Raw genomic sequence first — 22536 nt, forward strand, 5'->3', positions numbered from 1 at the left:
GTTAGCATGTCTTGGGGGTATGATATTTGATTCATTCAGGATTATCCATAATCATGGTAGCATCCACATTAATGTGGAAGTGTTTAGAAACATATATTCTTATTTACAATAAAAGTGTCTCGGCCTCCCGGGTGGTGCAGTGGTCTAAGGCTGTGCCACCAGAGACTCTGGGTTCAAGCCCAGGCTCTGCCACAGCCGGCCGCAACCGGGAGGCTGATGGGGCAACGCATAATAGGCACAGCGTTGTCTGGGTTAGGGAGGGTTTGGCCGGCAGGGCCGGCAGGGATATCTTTGTCTCATCGTGCACTAGCGACTCCTGTGGCGGGCTGGGCGCAGTGCACGCTGACCAGGTCGCTAGTTGTACGGTGTTTCCTCTGACACATTGGTGCGGCTGGCTTCCGGGTTGGATGTGCGTTGTGTCAAGAAGCAGTGCGGCTTGGTTGGGTTGTGTTTCGGGGGACGCATGGCTCTCGACCTTCGCCTCTCCTGAGTCCGTACGGGAGTTGCAGCGATGAAACAAGACAGTAACTAATACCAATTGGATACCACGAAAAAGGGGTAAAAAAAAAAAAGGGTCTCCAAAATGACACAATACATTTATTTACCATTCATTTCTATTGGACACAAATAGAAAACACCCTCAAATTAAAGCTGATAGTCTGCACTTTAACCTCAAAGTGATTATATCTTTAAAATCCAAAGTGCTGGAGTACAGAGCCAAAACAACAACAAAAAATGGAGCTCACTGTATTTTATCTTGAGAAGAATATATTGGAATGTAACACAGTAACATAGAAAGGATATTTTTCACAAACTATTGCTGAGTGTGCATGTGTGAAACACCCTTTGGCAGCAATTACAACTGTCTGTCTTTTTGGGTAAGTCTCTAAGAGCTTTGCACACCTGGATTGTGCAATATGTGCCCTTTATTATTTTCAAAATTCTTCAAGCTCTGCAAAGTTGTTGTTCATTGCTATACAGACATTTTTAAGTCTTGCTATATATTTTATAGCAGATTTAAGTCAGAACTGTAACTCAGACAATCAAGAACACTCACTGTCTTCTTAGTAAATAACTCAGTGTAGATTTGTTTTTATGTTTTAGGTTATTGTCCTGCTGAAAGGTGAATTTCTCTCCCAATGTCTTGTCGAAAGGCTTTCCCCTAGAATTTCTCCATTCCATTTAGTTTTATCCTCAAAAAATGCTGGGTTACGGGCCTCCCGAGTGGTGCAGTGATCTAAGGCACTGCATCGCACTGCTAGCTGTATCACTAGAGATTTTGGGTTCGAGTTCCGGCTCTGTTGCAGCCAGGCATGACTGGGTAAACCATGGGGTGGTGCACAATTGGCCCAGCGTCATCCGGGCTAGGGGAGGGTTTGGCCAGCAGGGATGTCCTTGTCCCATCGCACACTAGTGACTCCTGTGGCCGGCTAGGTGCAGCACACGCTGACACGGTCGCCAGGTGTAAGGTGTTTCCTCTGACACATTGGTGCGGCTTGCTTCCGTGTTAAGTGGTAGTTGTGTCAAGAAGCAGTGCGGCTTGGCTGGGTTGTGTTTCGGAGGATGCACGGCTCTCAAACTTCGCCTCTCCCGAGTCCGTACGGGTCAGTAAACTGGTGGACAAGGAGGCCGACAAGCAAAGGGTGGAGAGGACCCTCTCCTCAGGGAACTCAAGGGTGGCGTGGCAAGGGATTAAATCCATGGCTAGTACCCCCCACATAGGCAGGGGAATAACCAGTGCTGACCTTGGGAGACATGAGGGCCAGAACACGGCTAATGAGCTGAATGTTTTCTTCTCAAGATTTGAATCTGACAACTTTGTGTCAGAGGTAAAACAAATGGAAGCATCATTGTTGTTAAACCTCTTACAGCTCCCCCCTACTTTGTGCAATTTCCGCGTGAAGACATACCCAAAAATAACAGCCTGTAGCTCAGGCACAGTACCAAGGATATGCATATTCTTGGTACTATTTGAAAGACAACACTCTGAAGTTTGTGTACATGTGAATTGAATGTAGGAGAATATAACACAATAGATCTGGTTGAGATAAAACAATTAAAAAAAAACATAAGTTTTATTTTTGTAAAAAACAAACATTTAGATAGGATGATGGGGACAATTTCAGTGAAAAATATAAGAGGGCAACAGTACTTGTGCAAAGTTTCAGAATGCTAACTTCCAAAATGAGTGTGCTACGTGACATTTATCATGAAGTCACCCAGGTGTCCCACACAAATAGCCCAAATGTACCCAAGTGGCCAAATTGGCAAAGGTATACATTTTGAAACAAATTACTATATACAAATTACCAAAATGGTATTCTAACACACTCCCTCCCCCCAAAAAATGGGAAAAAGTGAAAAAAAACATTGATTAAAATTATATGAAAAAAAAACAAATATATATACATTTACAAAATAACATGGGTAACTATTTAAATACTTTCAATATTTGGAAGACCCTCAGTCCTCTATCAAATCAAATCTATTTATATAGCCCCAGCCTAAAACCCCAAACAGCAAGCAATGCAGGTGTAGAAGCACGGTAGCTAGGAAAAACTCCCTAGAAATACAAAAACCTAGGAAGAAACCTATAGAGGAACCAGGCTATGAGGGGTGGCCAGTCCTCTTCTGGCTGTGCCGGGTGGAGATCACAGTGGTTGTAGAGGGTGCTACAGGACAGCACCTCAAGAGTAAAAATTAACCGTTTAGGGTTCCATAGCCGCAGGCAGAACAGTTGAAACTGGAACAGCGGCAAGGCCAGGTGGACTGGGGACAGCAAGGAGTAATCATGCCAGGTAGTCCTGACGCATGGTCCTAGGGCTCAGGTCCTCCGAGAGAGAGAAAGAGAGAATTAGAGAGAGCATACTTAAATTCACACAGGGCACCAGATATTCGGAGTCAGTGTCACTGTGAAAGAAAATGTTCAGTTAGAATAGTTTCACATATGAGCCCTGTATCAACAGGTATAATAAACAGATATACAGTGCCTTGCGAAAGTATTCGGCCCTCTTGAACTTTGTGACATTTTGCCACATTTCAGGCTTCATACAAAGATATAAAACTGTATTTTTTTGTGAAGAATCAACAACAAGTGGGACACAATCATGAAGTGGAACGACATTTATTGGATATTTCAAACTTTTTTAACAAATCAAAAACTGAAAAATTGGGCGTGCAAAATTATTCAGCCCCCTTAAGTTAATACTTTGTAGTGCCACCTTTTGCTGCGATTACAGCTGTAAGTCGCTTGGGGTATGTCTCTATCAGTTTTGCACATCGAGAGACTGACATTTTTTCCCATTCCTCCTTGCAAAACAGCTCGAGCTCAGTGAGGTTGGATGGAGAGCATTTGTGAACAGCAGTTTTCAGTTCTTTCCACAGATTCTCGATTGGATTCAGGTCTGGACTTTGACTTGGCCATTCTAACACCTGGATATGTTTATTTTTGAACCATTCCATTGTAGATTTTGCTTTATGTTTTGGATCATTGTCTTGTTGGAAGACAAATCTCTGTCCCAGTCTCAGGTCTTTTGCAGACTCCATCAAGTTCTTCCAGAATGGTCCTGTATTTGGCTCCATCCATCTTCCCATCAATTTTAACCATCTTCCCTGTCCCTGCTGAAGAAAAGCAGGCCCAAACCATGATGCTGCCACCACCATGTTTGACAGTGGGGATGGTGTGTTCAGGGTGATGGCCTGTGTTGCTTTTACGCCAAACATAATGTTTTGCATTGTTGCCAAAAAGTTCAATTTTGGTTTCATCTGACCAGAGCACCTTCTTCCACATGTTTGGTGTGTCTCCCAGGTGGCTTGTGGCAAACTTTAAACAACACTTTTTATGGATATCTTTAAGAAATAGCTTTCTTCTTGCCACTCTTCCATAAAGGCCAGATTTGTGCAATATACGACTGATTGTTGTCCTATGGACAGAGTCTCCCACCTCAGCTGTAAGATCTCTGCAGTTCATCCAGAGTGATCATGGGCCTCTTGGCTGCATCTCTGATCAGTCTTCTCCTTGTATGAGCTGAACGTTTAGAGGGACGGCCAGGTCTTGGTAGATTTGCAGTGGTCTGATACTCCTTCCATTTAAATATTATCGCTTGCACAGTGCTCCTTGGGATGTTTAAAGCTTGGGAAATCTTTTTGTATCCAAATCCGGCTTTAAACTTCTTCACAACAGTATCTCGGACCTGCCTGGTGTGTTCCTTGTTCTTCATGATGCTCTCTGTGCTTTTAACAGACCTCTGAGACTATCACAGTGCAGGTGCATTTATATGGAGACTTGATTACACACAGGTGGATTGCATTTATCATCATTAGTCATTTAGGTCAACATTGGATCATTCAGAGATCCTCACTGAACTTCTGGAGAGAGTTTGCTGCACTGAAAGTAAAGGGGCTGAATAATTTTGCACGCCCAATTTTTCAGTTTTTGATTTGTTAAAAAAGTTTGAAATATCCAATAAATGTCGTTACACTTCATGATTGTGTCCCACTTGTTGTTTATTCTTCATGTTTGAAGCCTGAAATGTGGCAAAAGGTCGCAAAGTTCAAGGGGGCCGAATACTTTCGCAAGGCACTGTATATAGAGAGTACAGGGAACATAAGGTTGAATATATTATTATGACCTGCTAAATCTACTGTCTATTTTAAATTATGACATTTCAACTAGATCTACTGTCTCTATTATATTATGACAGAACAGCTAGATCTACTGTCTTTATTATATTACAACAGACCAGCTGTATCTACTGTCTCCATTTCACGTTGGCCATTGATGTGGTCCTGCCCTCTCCTCAACAGCCTCAAATAGGCTATTTCATGTGGGTTGTGGTGGGGCGGCAGACACACGCATCTCACATTTCATGACATTACATGTTTATATATTGCTTCTAAAATTACAATTAAAATCACAAATAATATTTTATATTATTAATTTCAAACAAGGGCATTAGCATGATAAGAACTTACCAGTCCAAAACGATGTCCACTCCCGTTCAAAAGATATTCATCCACAATCGCTAAAGGAATTGTCCTACAACAATCTCTGTCTCACCTTCCCAATCAATTTATTCAAAAATTGTGTGTACATCTGTATATCTAGACTTAGATTTAGCTTTCCCTGACTTAGTCGCCACAATGATTGATATATAAACAGCTGAATCTGTGAGTTTACCAAACAATGCAGTGCATAATATGTTTTTCTCCTTCCGGTATGAAACTTCAATAGCGAATGACTCACTTTACACTGGATCTTACAACATGGGTTGGTATTGCAACACAAACATGGCGTATTGCCGTTTACCTCAGCTCATTGGCTATCTACCCAGCTAGATTTCAAGACGATCAGTGGTCATTGGGTTAAAAGACAGTCAATCAACGAAACAGCGGGCAAATCATTGGTGCACAAATGTCATGACTTGTCGTCTTCAAATCGGTTTCTTTCAGTCAATATGTCCCGCGAAATGGCCCATCACGTTTGATTGTGTTACAAGCAAACCAGTTGATTGCAGTGAAACCAAACATGACTGGAAAAGTCACGTTCTGTGTGGGTTATTTACCTGGAATGTGTCGTCGAAAATGGAATGAGACGGAATTCACGACACAAGCGGTTCACAAAATGTTTCGTGTTAGGCTATATAAATGGATTTTATCAAACAAAAGATCATTCATTGAGTAACAATGAGCATTGGAATTGCAAACAGACGAAGATCGTCAAAGGTAAACAATGTATTTTAATGCAGTTTGTGATTATGTTACGCCTGTGCTGGTTAAAATTGTTGTTTTTTATGGGACTCTATGCTCAGATAATCACATCGTATTCTTTCGCAGTAAATCCTTTTTTAAATCTGACAACTCAGTTGGATTAGCAATATTCTATACATGTGAAACACTTGTATTTTCATGAATGTTTAATATGACTATTTGTGTAGCGATCACCGTATGTTGTGGAATTTCAGCCCGTTAGCGGGTTCCGTGCGCAGAGAGGTTAAAAAGGCTGATGTTTTGAAGTTATTCAGGGGATGTAACGCACACAAAAGCCCAGGCTCAGACAAAATAAGTGGACATGTGTTAAAGCTGTAAGAACCGACACTGGAGATGAGAAGCAGGTACGGAGAGTTGAACAATTAATTTAGCACGGACATGGAACAGGACAGGAACAGGGTCAGCACCGGGTAACAATGACATACGAATGTTAATGCAGAAGCTGAGGACAGAGTGTTGGAACAGACAGATAAACGGGAGGTAATAACACAGGTGATTGAGTCCAGGTGAGTGTAATGATTCGCTGATGCATGTGACGAGGGAAGCATGTGTGTGTAATGATGGTGGCAGGAGTGTGCAATGCAGGGCAGCCTGGTGCCATCGACCACCAGGGAGGGAGAGCGGGAGCAGGTGTGCCAGTATCCCCGCCTCTAGGGGCGCCACGCGGCTTCCCATCTGGAAGGGCCTGATGGGCCGGCCAGGGCATGGGCGCCGGATCAGCCGGCTGGAGCGCAGAAGCCAGACGAACCGTCAGGCGTAGGAGTCTGGCGAACGGGCAGAGGCGTAGGAGCCTGACGATCCGGTTGAGGTGTGCCAGCCTGATGATACCACTGGAACGTGGGAGCCTGGTGAGCTGGCTGAGGCGTAGACGCCTGGCGAGCCGGCTTTGGTGTAAAACCCTGGTCATCCGGCTGAGGCCTGACGTGGGATGAGCGCTTCCCAAAGCCAAACGGGGCAAGAAAACCTCTCGAGCCAGCGTGGAAGCTTGACGAGCTGGCTTAGGCACCCATGGTTTCATCAGCCCAGCAGAGGAGTTGGTGATGTCATTCATAATTTTTGATGATGTCACTCTCCTCAACATGGTCCTTCCTGAGCCATCGGTCACAGCGGGTCAAAGTAGGTCCCCACATGTCAGAGATACACACCACCAACACAGGCTCTCCTCAGGGATGTGTTTTGTCCCCACTCCTGTACATCTTGCACTCTAATCATTGTACTAGTTCCGATCCAGACACCTCGTTAAGTTCGCTGATGACACTGCCTTGATCAGCCTGTTGTATGATGACAAGGAAAACCATGGCCCGGTCCTAAATGACTTTGTAGAGTGGTGTGATGATTCACACTTGGTCCTCAATATCAACAAGACCAAAGAGATGTGCATAGACTTCAGGACGCGTACAGCACCTACCTCTGCAACATCTATCAGAGGACAGAACATAGAGATTGTAGGGGAATACAAATATCTGGGTGTCCTCTTGGACAATAAGCTTCAGTGGAGTAAATTTACAAACCTGATCTACAAAAAGAGTCAACAGCGATTGTATTTTCTCGAAAAGTTGTGATCTTTTAATGTTGACTATACTATAGTGACTCGGTTTTGCAAATCTTTCATTGAGAGTATTTTAACTTTTTTGTTGTTGGTTTGTCAATGCCAATGTCAGCCAGGGAAATATGCTGAGAAGGATTATCGCTACAGCAAGCAAGGTACTTGGAGTCAAACAGACAGGCTTGGATGAGATCTTTAAGGTCAGGGCCCTCCGCAAGCCACCCCCTGTATCCTAACTTTGAACTACTCCCCTCTGGGCACAGGTATCGGAAAAACAGAACTAGACAATAATTTGTGCCAGGTGTGATAAGTTAAGTACATGTGCTCTTGGATAGCACAACATTTTTGCTCCAGGGACTGAGACGTTTCTCACCATTGAACTGCCCAATACAACGGCCGGAGAAGGGGATGGAGAAGTCCACCCAATTCCAACCCTCACACATTTCATGGAACCTTTCACAGGCCCACGAGAAGCAGGATAGCGTACGCCCGCAGCTCCCGGTAGTAGGTCCAGACATGCCACAGCAGGGAGAGCCCCGTCAGATCCAGAGTGAGGAAAAGGAGACAAACTCGACGACGAGGCCGCTGTTGGAGTCAGCGCAGATGGAGTCAGCACAGCTGTCACAGATACAGGCAGATCCAGCAATGAAGGCAGAGGTAGATCAGGCACCAGGGCGGCGAAGCTATTCTTCATCTTGATCTGCTCCAGACCTCTTGCAGACACTCTAATCCATTTAGCAGCATGCCACTGCCTTCGGTTTGCACAACTTGTGACACGGGACCAGCACTATTGGAACAAAACCTCTTGATGTTCTCCATCTACTCCACCACAAGATGGAGGAGGAGAAGCAGATGGAGACGACTTCCTTGGTAGGAAAGTTCCTTGGCACAGGCCATTCGGATAGGGACAGACGACAAGCTTGAGCAGCGTCCAGTCACAGGAGTTGAGAACGAGACAGTTCCAATTTTCAGTTTTCACAATAAGTTCAGGCAGAATTGAAATTGGCTTGCTGAGGATAGCCACTTCATTCATGTGCATAGTAGGAGGCTGCGCGCCTCAGTGCACATAGAAATAGGCAACGTGGTCTGCGCTCCACGCTTTGAAGTCAGAACATTGAATAAGAGAGATTTTTTTTATGTATGCATGAGTTGAAATATCATTAATACTCATTAAGTCTGAGTAAGAAGAATGTAGGAATGTAGCAATAAATATAGAAATAGCCTTTTACATTGTAGAACCAGCTTGGTTTCCAATTGGGTAATTGTATGGTCCAGGGGGCCAAGTGCTTATAAAATGCAGACCTACCTGTTTGAGCTCCTGCTAGACAGATTCAATGTGGTTTCTCAAGGGGAGGCTGTACAGTCTTGCCCTCGACCTGTAATGTCTGCTTCTAACTCACACTCTCAAACACGTAGATCCCCTGAATGCATCTCAAGTTCCAACCCACTTTCCAGCTCACACTCTCAAACACATACTGTAGATCCCCCTGAACACAGCTCACTCTCCAGATCTCAATCACCTGAATTCTGATCACCTGTTCACACACCTGTATGTCATTATCACACCTATTTAGTTCAGTTCTTTGCACCCCATCAATGTGAGGTATTGTTTGGTTTGTGACACACTTCTAGTCGGAGCACTGGTTTTCCCGCAATTGAATCCGCCTGTGTATGATAGTTGATGCCTTCTGCCTATTCCCTGCCTGTACTTTAGCCTATCGGATTTCCTGCTATCAACCTATTGCCTGATCTCCCAGACGACATTACTAGCCTTTACCCTGCCTGTACTGTTGCCTTTTTGAACCTCCATGTATGAACATCTGCCAGCCCCTGGACCCAGCTACCTGCTTCCTCCTGTGGTCCTTTACAATAAACACCTGATGTGTCCTGCGCTTCAAACCAGCACTCCGTCTCCCATCATTTTATATACACTACAAGTGTCCATTCAGATGGGACAGGTTAAGCCTGATACAAAGGCTATATGTTTTGGGCTATTGCCTGTGAATATTTGGTAAATCTACTAGTATATTTTCAATGATATGGAGCTTTCATCATTGGATCACAAAGACCTGTATAGAAATCTACACGGAGTACATCAACCTTCCTTGCCTTATGATTTACAGTTGCCTTACAACTGCTGCAAGGTTCATATGTTACAATGATATTGAACAAAAGTATAAATGCAAGATGCAACCATTTCAATTATTTGACTGAGTCACAGTTTATAAACTCAGCAAAAAAAGAAACGTTCTCTAACTGTCAACTGAATTTATTTTCAGCAAACTTAACATGTGTAAATATTTGTATGAACATAAGATGCCAGTTCTTGCTGTGAGATGTTACCCCACTCTTCTACCAAGGCACCTGCAAGTTCCCGGACATTTCTGGGGGGAACGACCCTAGCCCTCACCCTCCGATCCAACAGGTCCCAGACATGCTCAATGGAATTTTAGATCGGGGCTCTTCACTGGCCATGGCAGAACACTGTCATTCCTGTCTGGCAGGAAATCACGCACAGAACGAACAGTATGGCTGGTGGCATTGTCATGCTGGAGGGTCATGTCAAGATGAGCCTGCAGGTTGGGTACCACATGAGGGAGAAGGATGTCTTCCCTGTATCCCACAGAGTTGAGATTGCCTGCAATGACAACAAGCTCAGTCTGATGATGCTGTGACACACCGCCCCAGACCATGACAGACCCTCCACCTCCAAATCGATCCCGCTCCAGAGTACAGACTTCGGTGTAACGCTTATTCCTTCAACGATAAACGCGAATCCGACCATCACCCCTGCTGAGACATAATCGTGACTCATCAGTAAAGAGCACTTTTTGCCAGTCCTGTTTGGTCCAGTGACGGTGGGTTTGTGCCCAGAAGCGACGTTGTTGCCGGTGATGTCTGGTGAGGACCTGCCTTTACAACAGGCCTACAAGCCCTCAGTCCAGCCTCTCTCAGCCTATTTCGGACAGTCTGAGCACGGATGAAGGGATTGTGCAATCCTGGTGTAACTCGGGCAGTTGTTGTCATTCTTTACCTGTCCCGCAGGTGTGATGTTCGGATGTATCGATCCTGTGCAGGTGTTGTTTCACGTGGTCTGCCACTGCTGGGATAATCGGCTGTCCGTCCTGTCTCCATTTAGCTTTGTCTTAGGCGTCTCACAGTACCGACATTGCAATTTATTGCCCTGGCCACATCTGCAGTCCTCATGTCTCTTTGCAGCATTCCTAATGCACGTTCACGCAGATGAGCAGGGACCCTGGGCATCTTCCTTTTGGTGTTTTTCAGAGTCAGTAGAAAGGCCTCTTTAGTGTCCTAAGTTTTCATAACTGTGATGCAGTGCCTTAGACCACTGTGCAACTTGGGAGACCCTCCGCACGTGGAATCAATCCTTCTGTTCTTGACGCCAAATTGTTGTGGAAAAATTCTCATACACGGACACTCAGTCAATCTCAAATGAATCATATTTTATTAACAGCGCGCTGGATAAGTTCCAACCAACTCAATGCACCATAGTACACATGTCAATCAGGAGCTCTCCTCGGGCAGTCCCAACAGTTGTCTTTTATACGGCTATACACAAGTTATATTTGCATGATTTAGCATAATTAATTAATCAATACCGTTTTGTTTCATTCATGTGACTGACCAATACTGTTTCATAATGTGACAGACCAACACCTCACGAGGCTTCTCCTCTCTAAACTGAGATATATTTTGTTTGTTCTTAAAACAACATTTGGGTGTACTGCCAAATTGCATCTACTGATAGGTGTGATTTTTACAGTCAGCCACTTGCATGAACACAGAAATTGGTTTATAGAACAGTATATAAATAGCACAAACATTAAAATTCCCATTACACAGCTTTGCACACTCTCAGCATTTTCCTAACCTGCTTCATAAGTTAGTCACCTGGAATGTATTAGAATGAACAGGTGTGCCTTGTTAAAAGTTAATGCGTTTGAGACAATCAGTTGTGTTGTGACAACGTAGGGGTGATATGCATAAAATAAAATAACCTTATTTAGTAAAAGACCAAGTCCATATTATGGCAAGAAGAGAAAAGAAAGTCCATCATTACATTATTAAGACATGAAGGTCAGTCAATACGGACAATTTCAAGAACTTTGAAAGTTTCTTCAAGTGCAGTTGCTAAAACCATCAAGTGCTATGATGAAACTGGCTCTCATGAGGACCGCCACAGGAAAGGAACACCACAGTTACCTCTGCTGCAGAGGATACATTAGAGTTAACCCCACCTCAGATTGTTGTCCAAATAAATGCTTCACAGAGTTCAAGTAACAGACACATCTGCAAAGAAACCACTACCAAAGGACACCAATAAGAAGAAGAGACTTGCTTGGGCCAAGAAACACTAGCAATGGACATTTGACCAGTGGAAATCTGTCCTTTGGTCTGATGAGTCCAGATTTGAGATTTTTGGTTCTAACCGCCATGTCTTTGTGAGACGCAGAGTAGGTGAACGGATGATCTCTGCATGTGTGGTTCCCACCATGAAGCATTGAGGAGGAGGTGTGATGGTGTGGGGATGCTTTTCCGGTGACACTGTCTGTAATTTATTTTGAATTCAAGACCACTTAACTAGCTTGGATACCACAGCATTCTGCAGCAATACGCCATCCCATCTGGTTTGGGCTTAGTGGGACTATCATTGTTTTTCAACAGGACAATGACCCAAAACATACCTCCAGACTGGGTAAGGGCTATTTGACCAAGAAGGAGAGTGATGGAGTGCTGCATCAGATGAACTGTTCTCTTATACGCTTTCGGGTTAGAGTCCCGCTCTTTTGAAAGCGGCAGCAGATATCGCATGTAATCCATGGCTTCTGTTTGGGATATATACAGTAATATATATATATATATATATATATATATATATATATATATATATATATATATATATATATATAAACATCTATTGTATCTTTATTTTTAATTACTGGCCCATATTCAGACAATCCCGCTGATTGAATCAGAAACCCTGTCTTTGATGTCTGTAAATGCAGAATAATAACACTCCCCAGTAATGCTAGTTCATTTGCTCTGACTTAATTGTTTAAGGGTAACACGATTTCTCGCACAGGAGGGAGCAATGGTTGCTATGGAAACAGTTGAAGAGTAACAGGGGTCATTCATTCGATGGTGATGATGGGTTTTGAAGTGTATCTCCTCCATCTCCTCTTAGGAGCATACCTTTAATGGTATATAATGTATGGGCTTTTAAGATTAACATGTAGTGAAATGAAATACAAATTAGCACCTCACAGTAAAGGCTATAGTTATATACTGTTGAAAAAGCTTATTCACGAGAAACGTCCTACACTGTATGTTGGCTATTGTGTTTAAATAAATATACTAATTTTGTGCAATGTATCTCCCAACGGGTACAATTTTTTAAAATAATGTCATTGTGACATATTTTATACTCTCTCTTGGACAGACTACCTAACATAACTGGTATCGTAATGGTATCGTACGGCCCTACATGAAGAATGAGGACGGAATGATTGGATCCAGACATTGAAACAGATTTCAGCAATATTCAAAAATATGAATTTATAAGATTGATTCAATATTTTGAACTTAAAATAAAATGTATTGATTTGTTCACGTTTCTCACAAGATATGAAAATAATGCATTGGTGATTCATATTTCCTGCAACTTTCTAAAGAAGCAACGACATGGGATGCCCCTTTCTGTGGGTTGCGCACATTGTCTATCACCGTAGCCAGTTAGCGATGCTGATGATAACGGTGTGATAATAGTTCTACCAATATGTTTTACGGCCTCTGCATTATAATACACCATGACTGATCCTATATCTCTCAGCCTCTCTAGCCTCTCTCTATACCTGGCATCCACCAAATGCTGCACTTTGTCGTCCCCCCCCACAATTACAGCACTTAACCTTCACATTTCTTCCACATTCACCGTAATCCTGTGCACCTCCACACTTGGCACATATTTTCTTTCCTTTACACTGAGCAGCTACGTCCGTTATTTGGCATTTAAAACAATGCAGTGCATATGGGACTAATTCTCTAACATTGAAACTAAGGAATCCTATCTGTGCTTTTCCCGGCAAGACCTTCTCAAACCTCATCATCACTGATAAGCTTTCACTTCTTTGACCCTCTTTCCTACTGATCAACCTTTTGGCCTCAATCATTCTGCCTCCCTTCACATTTTCTTTGATATCATCCTTGGAGATAGATATTGGGACCCCAGTGATGACTCCCCTCAATCTACCATAAGCACCAGGGACATGGCTTTTAATCTTCTTCCCTTTAAGCTTTTCCATTTTCAGAATCTTCTCTTGCTGAGCCTGGCTACCACACAATATTAACAATATACCATTTCCAATGAACCGAGCTCATTTCACTTCACCTACCTCTTTCTTTACAGCATTATTTAGTCGGATAGGATGTAAGTGAGGCCCTGTGGTCTCATCAAACACTTTCACCACTTTCCACTCCAACACATCATTACTCTTGCTTCCTACCTTGGCCCTCTTTATGCTTTCTTTACTAGATGCTCTGCTGCTTTCTGTATCATGATCTCTCTTCTTCCTATGTCTTTCCACTACCAACCATTCCGGTCAATCTGGTCGTTGGGCAGTTGATTAAACATAATTCATTTTCTGCCGCTATCGTTCAAACAAAACGCATCTAAAAAGTAGGATTACTTGTAGAGAGTCAGTTGGAATCGGCTCTTTGGCTGATAATCGTGACATACATTCCATGCCACAATATGTTAATGCAAAAAATATAAAATATAAACGTTTAGAAAGTGTTTTCAGGTTCAAAAAAGTTTGGACACGCATTCATTCAAGGGTTTTTCCATATTTTTGGTACTGTATTTTAGATTCTTTAAAGTAGCCACCTGATGACAGCTTTGAACACTCTTGGCATTCTCTCAACCAGCTTCACCTGGAATGCTTTACCAACAGTCTTGAAGGAGTTCTCACATATGCTGAGCACTTGTTGGCTGTTTTTCTTCTGTATGCCACCCCTACCTTGTCACAACACAACTGAAAGGGTCAAATGCATTAAGAAGGAAGGAAATTCAACAAATTAACTTTTAACAAGGCGCACCTGTTAATTGAAATTCATTTTTGGTAACTAACTCAAGATGCTGGTTGAGAGAATGCCAAGAGTGTGCAAAGCTGCGGAAGTTTTGCTAATGTCTGTGTTGCAACCAGATAACCAAAATATGATATCTTTCCCAAGATGTCTTGATAGCAAAAAATGCATCGATACCTGGTTGTAATCTAATGGACCAGTTGGTTGTAATCTGGTTGTATGACATCTTGTCAGACAGAAAACCAGTTTAGGGAATGAAGGATACCTAGTCAGTGGTACAACTGAATGCATTCAACTGAAATGTGTCTTCCACATTTAACCCAACCCATCTGAATAAGAGAGTTGCGGAGGGCTGCCATAATCAGCATCCACGTCTTCGGCGCCCCGGGAACAGTGGGTTAACTGTCTCGCTCAGGGGCAGGATGACAGATTTTTACCTTGTCAGTTTGGGGATTCAATCCAGCAACCTTTCGGTTACTGGCACAATGCTCTAACCTCTAGACCACCTGCCACCCCTTTTACTAGGCATAATTAAGACATCACATGCCAAATGTTACCCGCTGGCCTTGTGAATGAATGAACCTGGATTAGGCAGGTTCTGGTCCTGATTAATCCCTTCATGAATAGATGCCTGCCACGAATGAAAATGCAGGCAGATTTGAATGCATGTGAATGGTTGTTGTATTGCCCAGCAATGAGGTTGGTGATCTCTTAGAGATGGCAGTTGCCTGGGTACAGAGTACATGTGTTGATTTAATGGTGGCTCTTAAACGTTGAGGTCTGTCTGTTTCTCTGGAACAGCTCCTGAACATTAAAGTGGGAACAGGATCATCACATGACTTCGGAAGTGTTCAGTCACACGGTTTACGTCCCAAATGGCACCCTCTTTCCTATTTAGTGCACTTCCTGTGGGCCCTGGTCAAAAGTAGTGTGTTATATAAGGAATAGGGTTCCATTTAGGATGCAGACACACTGAGGGTTTACAACTTAATTCATTCACGTCATATTTGAGTTAATCTCCCTTCGTTTGATCAACAGCCCATTGAATCCACGGCCATATACATTATTATTCTGTGTGTTGCATGCCAGTACTGTTTGGGATAGCTATCACGAGCTGCTCTCAGTTTTTCGGCAAACAGAGAATTGGGAGAGGGATAAATCCAGCTTCCCAGAATGGAGCCTCACTTGGCATTCTACCTAGCGAGTTGGTTGTATCCTCACTGGGCATAAATATGGATGGGGCCTGGCTGGGCTGATGTGTGTGTGAGAGTTGGAACCCTGTGTGTGTATGTGTGCGTGTCTGTGTACATATGTGCATTTGCGTGTGTGGTGGACTCTGGAGATTAGAAACGGGAAAATGGTTGTTGTTTCAAGGGGACAGTGTGCTGAAGTTTTTGAGGAAACAGAAATGTCACGGCTGGCTGGCTACGGTTCCCTGGGTGCTGGCTGTGGCCTCCTGGCTCTTAATTTAGCGTGGCTGATCAGAGCCGGAGTGCAGGGGGTAAGGAGATGATTGGGCCTGGGTCATTACGCCCCATTGAAGGTTTATGGTGCCGCTCCTCCCTGTGTGTGCAATGCTGGACAGGTTTAGAGACAGACGGCTTCAGAGACACACTCCCACACTCCTCCTCTCATTCTCCTCTGGGTGCTGACTCTCTCTTCTGCTTTGCCTTTGCACCACTCCTGCTGTCCTTTTAAATGTTTTTCTTCAAATTTTCTTGTTCTTCAGACAGACAGCAGACTCTTCTTGTCAGTTCTCTTCAGACCATTTGTTTTCTTTGGTTCTGTTCTCTTTGGTTCTCTTCTCTCCTGTTTTTTTTTCTCTACTTTCCTCTTCTCCTGTCAGCCGAACCTTGAATGTCTTTTTAGATTATTATTTTGCCATACGCGTTATTATCTGGCTTGTTTTCCTCTTGATGTTTGTATTAAATACTTTTTTCACTTGTTTTAAATCAGTCATTATGATAACAAACAGCTCCAAGTTGCCCATTACCCTATTGCCTTCACAAAAATATTGCATACAGTTGAATGTACACTACAGGTCAAAAGAACATCTAGAACATCTACTCATTCAAGTATTTTCTTTATTTAGACTATATTATACATTGTAGAATAATAGTGAAGACATCAAAACTATGAAATAACATATGGAATCATGTAGTAACCAAAAAAAGTGTTAAACAATTCAAAATATATTTTATATTTGAGATTCTTCAAATAGCTACCATTTGCCTTGATGACAGCTTTGCACACTCTTGGCATTCTCTCAACCAGCTTCACCTGGAATGCTTTTCCAACAGTCTTGAAGGAGTTCCCACATATGCTGAGCACTTGTTGGCTGCTTTTCCTTCACTCTGCGGTCCGACTCATCCCAAACCATTTCAATTGGGTTGAGGTCAGGGATTGTGGAGGCCAGGTCATCTGATGCAGCACTCCATCACTCTCCTTCTTGGTAAAATACCATTTACACAGCCTGGAGGTGTGTTGGGTCATTGTCCTGTTTAAAAACAAATGAAAGTCCCACTTAGCTCAAACCAGATGGGATCGCGTATCGCTGCAGAATGCTTTGGTGGCCATGCTGGTTAAGTGTGCCTTGAATTCTAAATAAATTAGACGGTGTCACCAGTAAAGCACACCCTAACCACAACACCACCTCCTCCATCCTTTACGGTGGGAAATACACATGCGGAGATCATCTGTTCACCCACACCACGTCTCACAAAGACACGGCGGTTGGAACCAATAATCTCCCATTTGGATTCCAGACCAAAGGACAGATTTCCACCAGTCTAATATCCATTGCTTGTGTTTCTTGGCCCAAGCAAGTCTCTTCTTATTATTGGTGTCCTTCTATTAGTGGTTTCTTTGCAGATATTCAACCATGATGGGCTGATTCACACATTCTCCTCTGAACAGTTGATGTTGAGATTTGGACTGCAATTTCTGAGGCTGGTAATTCTTATGAACTCTGCAGCAGAGGTAACTCTGGGTCTTCCTTTCCTGTGGCGGTCCTCGTGAGAGCCAGTTTCATCATAGCGCTTGATGGTTTTTGCGACTGCACTTGCAGAAACTTCCAAAGTTCTTGAAATGTTCCATATTGACTGACCTTCATGTCTTGAAGTAATGATGGACTGTCATTTATCTTTGCTTATTTGAGCTGTTCTTGCCATAATATGGACTTGGTCTTATACCAAATAGGGTTACCTTCTGTATACCCCCCCCTACCTTGTCACAACCAAACTAATTGGCTGAAACACATTAAGAAGGAAAGAAAATCCATAAATGAACTTTTAAGAAGGTACTTGAATGCATTCCAGGTGACTACCTCATGAAGCTGGTTGAGAGAATGCCAAGAGTGTGCAAAGCTGTCATCAAGGCAAAGGGTGGCTATTTGAAGAATCTCATATATCAAATTTATTTCGATTTGTTTAACGCTTTTTTGGTTACTACATGATTCCATATGTGTTATTTCATAGTTATTTCATAGTCAACGTACACAATAAAGAAAAACCCTTTAATGAGAAGGTGTTTTAAAACTTTTGACGGGTAGGCTATGCATGTTGAATATTAACACACCACATTCCCTCGTTGCATAACCTCATGACCCCAAGCTAAATCCTTCTCCATATTTCTCAGGGGCTGCAAGCGCTTCAGTGATCTCTGAACTCTGCCTGTAACCTTCGCCCTCTCCTCCGTTGCAGTTACTTTGAGCTGGAGAGCAGTGGGCTGAGGGAGGAGATCCGCTACCACTACCGCTACAAAGGCAAGCCTCGCTCAGAGTCCTTCCCCTACCGACTAGCCGATGGCCAGTGGCACAAGATAGCCCTTTCCATCAGCGCTACACACCTATTGCTGCATGTCGACTGCAACAGGTAAAATACACACACAGGCGTAAACACATGTATGCGTATGCATGCACACACACCTATTGGTTAACATACAATCTAGCCATCTCCATTAGTGCTACAAGTACACTCCATACTACCTACAAGTACAAGCAGTATTACAGACTGAAAGTCAGGTAATGGAAGCATCAGCTTGAACCAGCTTGACTGGCATCACTCATGTCACCTTTAGCCTAAAATGGTGTCTTTGCTGGCAGGATGTTACCAGAGGTGAAACCCCTGATACTGCTGTGAACTAACACTGTAGAAACTCACAGGTGGATGCACAAACACCTACACACGTACACTAATGCACTTGTGCACATGCAGTAGGTCACGCACACACGTACACATATGTATACACACAAGCACCACAGCTTCCACCACACACACAAACTCAAGGCAGTTAACCCACTGTTCACTGGGCGCCGAAGACGTGGATGTCGATTAAGGCAGCCCCCCCCCACACCTCTCTGATTCAGAGGGGTCTGGTTAAATGCGGAAGACACATTTCAGTTGAAGGCATTCAGTGTTACAACTGACTAGGTATCCCCCTTTACCTTTCACTCACACACACACACTCACACACACACACACTCACACAGGGGCATGTTGAGAGGCTGTGATATTTCCAGCTGTCTCCCATTGCCACATCCCCTTTGAGCATTCAGCGAGTGTCACAAGTTTCCCAGAGAAGTGACACCACTGATAAGCTCTGTGAGCTCATCAAGGTAAATATTTGTAAACTATTTGACTATTGTTGCTCTGGTGACAGGCTGCAGACAGTATGGGGTAAGAGAGGCAAGCTGTAGACTGTAGGGTTCTGTATTCGTGTCACATCTACACATCTACATGCTTATGCACATGCACATATGCGTGAGCACCCCCCCCCCAAGTTGTCAGATTTAAATATATATACAGTCTAGTACCAAAAGGCTCCTTAACAGCTTCTACCCCCAAGCCATAAGACTGCTGAACAATTCATCAAATGGCCAACTGACTATTACATTGACCCCCCATCTCCATTTGTTTTGTACACTGCTGCTACTCACTGTTTATTATCTATGCATAGTCACTTCACCCCTACCTACATGTACAAATTACCTATAACATGTATCCCTGCACACTGACCCGGGATCAGTACCCCCTGTGTATGGCCTCGTTATAGTTATGTTGTGTTAATGTTTATTCTTTTTTACTTTAGTTTATTTGGTGAATAAAATTAACTGCAATGTTGGATTTAAGGGCGTGTAAGTAAGCATTTCACGGTATGGTCTACACTTGTTGTATTCAGCGCATGTGACAAATAAAGTTCATAATAACAATAAGGCACCTCAGGGGTTTGTGGTATATGGCCAGTACAACACGGCTATTGGCTGTATCCAGACACTCCGCGTTGCCCTGAATGCCAAGTGTCACATGTGGAGGAAACCTGGCACCATCCCTATGCTGAGGCATGGTGGAGGAAGTATCATGCTGTGAGGATATTTTTCAGCTGCAGGGTCTGGGAGACTAGTCAGGATTGAGGGAAAGATGAGCAGAGCAAAGTTTTTTTTTTTTTTTTACATTTATTTAACTAGGCAAGTCAGTTAAGAACAAATTATTATTTACAATGATGGCCTACTCCGGCCAAACCCAGACGACTTTGGGCCAATTGTGCACCGCTTTATGGGACTCTCAATCACGGCCGGATGTGATGCAGCCTGGATTCGATCCAGGTCTTAAAAATGAGGATATTCTGGGAGAGAGAGAAAGAGACAGAGAGAGAATTCTAAAGTCTTAAAAATGAGGACATTCTGGGAGAGAGAGAGATAATGAGAGAGAGAGAGCCTGGGAGAAAGTGAGAGAGCAAGGGAGAGACAGAGACAGAGTTGGGTAGAGCAACAGCAATGGTACTGTAGTGTGTCTGATAAACGCCTCTTGAATTGAGATGCTTGATGTAAACCTGCTCTAGAGCGCTCAGGACCTCAGACTGGGGCTAAGGTTCACCTTCCTACAGGACAACGACCCTAAGTACACAGCCAAGACAATGCAGGAGTGGCTTCAGGACAAGTCTCTGAATGTCCTTGAGTGGCCCAGCCAGAGCCCGGACATGCACCCGAACTAACATCTCTGGAGAGACCTGAAAATAGCTGTGCAGTGACGCTCCCCATCCAACAAAAACAAAGTGTTGGATAAGAAAGTAAAAGTGCAATATTTGCCATGTAAAAAAGCTTACGTTTAAGTTCTTTGCTCAGAACATGAGAACATATGAAAGCTGGTGGTTCCTTTTAACAGGAGTCTTCAATATTCCCAGGTAAGAAGTTTTAGGTTGTAGTTATTATAGGAATTATAGGACTATTTCTCTCTATACCATTTGTACTTCATATAGTTCTGACTATTGGATGTTCTTATAGGCACTATAGTATTGCCAGCCTAATCTCGGGATTTGATAGGCTTGAAGTCATTAACAGCGCAATGCTTGAAGCACAGCGAAGAGCTGCTGGTAAATGCAGGAAAGTGCTGTTTGAATGAATGCTGATGAGCCTGCTGCTGCCTACCACCGCTCAGTCAGACTGCTCTATCAAATATCAAATCATAGACTTAATTATAATATAATAACACACAGAAATACGAGCCGTAGGTCATTAATATGGTCAAATCCAGAAACTATCATTTCGAAAACAAAATGTTTATTCTTTCAGTGAAATACGGAACCGTTCCGTATTTTATCAAACGGATGGCATCCCTAAGTGTAAATACTGCTGTTACATTGCACAACCTTCAATGTTATGTCATAATTATGTACAATACTGGCTAATTAATTATGGTCTTTGTTAGGGAGAAATGGTCTTCACACAGTTCGCAACAAGCCAGGATGCCCAAACTGCTGCATATTCCCTGACTCTGCTTGCACAGAACGCAAGAGAAGTGATACAATTTCCCAAGTTAAAATATGCAGGTTTAAAAATATATACTTCTGTCTTGATTTTAAGAAAGGCATTGATGTTTATGGTTAGGTACACTTTGGTGCAACGACAGTGCTTTTTTCACAATTGCACTTGTTAAATCATCACCCGTTTGGCAAAGTAGTCTGTGATTTGATGATAAATTAACAGGCACTGTATTGATTATATGCAACGCAGGACAAGCTAGATAAACTAGTATTATCATGTTAAGATTGATTGTTTTTTATAAGATAAGTTTAATTCTAGATAGCAACTTACCTTGGCTCCTTGCTGCACTCCCGTAACAGGTAGTCAGCCTTCCACGCAGTCTCCTCGTGGAGTGCAATGTAATCGGCCATAATCGGTGTTCAAAAATGCAGATTACAGATTGTTATGAAAACTTGAAATGGCCCTAATTAATCGGTCGACCTGTAATTGATTGATTGACTATGACTTTTCAAATCACCCAGAAGTGCTATTTGCAGAGTTAGCCCCATGTAAATGTTGCAATTCTTCAGCCGTTCCTGAACCTGCGACCAAAAACAAGCTACATATGGACAGTGTCTCTTTGCAGCAAAATCTGCAGACCTGGGAGGGTAGTATCCCCGACATATATAACATTCTATTGGTTGCAAGAATTGTGTATAATTTAAAATGAAAGACTCTGTTTTGAATCCGGTGTTCTTTTGTGCGTCAGTTCATAAACCATGTACCATGGAATCGGTACATTGAAAAACAATTCTTCCCAACTAGTTTGTAATCTGTATGGCACAGCTGTCAATTTTTTGGTCCTTAAATGACACTTGTATACATTTTTATTCATCACAATCTTCTTTAACCAATGTTGGTCTTTAACGCAGGGCCGACAGACAAGTTTCTTGCTTTCTCCCCCTCCCCCACTTGCTTCTTCCATTTTTGCAGTTATGGTGCAATTAGTTGGTTGTAATTTTGGGTAGAAATGTCCATATATTTGTGTTTGCTGCATATGTGACATAACTCCACCAGTCCTATTTCTGATACATTTATTTTAATAATCTTTGTAAATTATAACATTTGATATTGGAGGCCGGGTCATCTGATGCAGCACTCCATTCACTCTCATTTTTGATAAAACAAATATTGCATATCTTAAATTCTTTCCACAATTAATTAATAATATGTGTAATAATGTAGGCAGTTCATACAAAGGATTGTTACCTTTAAAACCTCTTAGGGAAGTTGAGAATTCAAGCAGCTTTTCGCAGCTTTTTGTTAAAAATCGCGCAACATTTCAGCGCCCTGCTATTCATGCCAGGAATATAGTATA

The 22536-nt window shown here is 42.8% G+C and overlaps 1 protein-coding gene across 1 annotated transcript in view; it reads left to right on the forward strand.

Moving 5' to 3' along the window:
- LOC118393628 (protein kinase C-binding protein NELL1-like) overlaps positions 1-22536 on the forward strand; it is a 398605-nt gene that overhangs the window by 13956 nt on the left and 362113 nt on the right. Inside the window, exon 4 of the mRNA XM_052461927.1 lies at positions 18121-18291. Coding sequence (XP_052317887.1) covers positions 18121-18291 — 171 coding nt within the window. The remainder of the gene's footprint in view (positions 1-18120; positions 18292-22536) is intronic.

This window comes from Oncorhynchus keta, chromosome 14, assembly GCF_023373465.1.
Source record: "Oncorhynchus keta strain PuntledgeMale-10-30-2019 chromosome 14, Oket_V2, whole genome shotgun sequence".
NCBI classification, from domain to species: domain Eukaryota; kingdom Metazoa; phylum Chordata; class Actinopteri; order Salmoniformes; family Salmonidae; genus Oncorhynchus; species Oncorhynchus keta.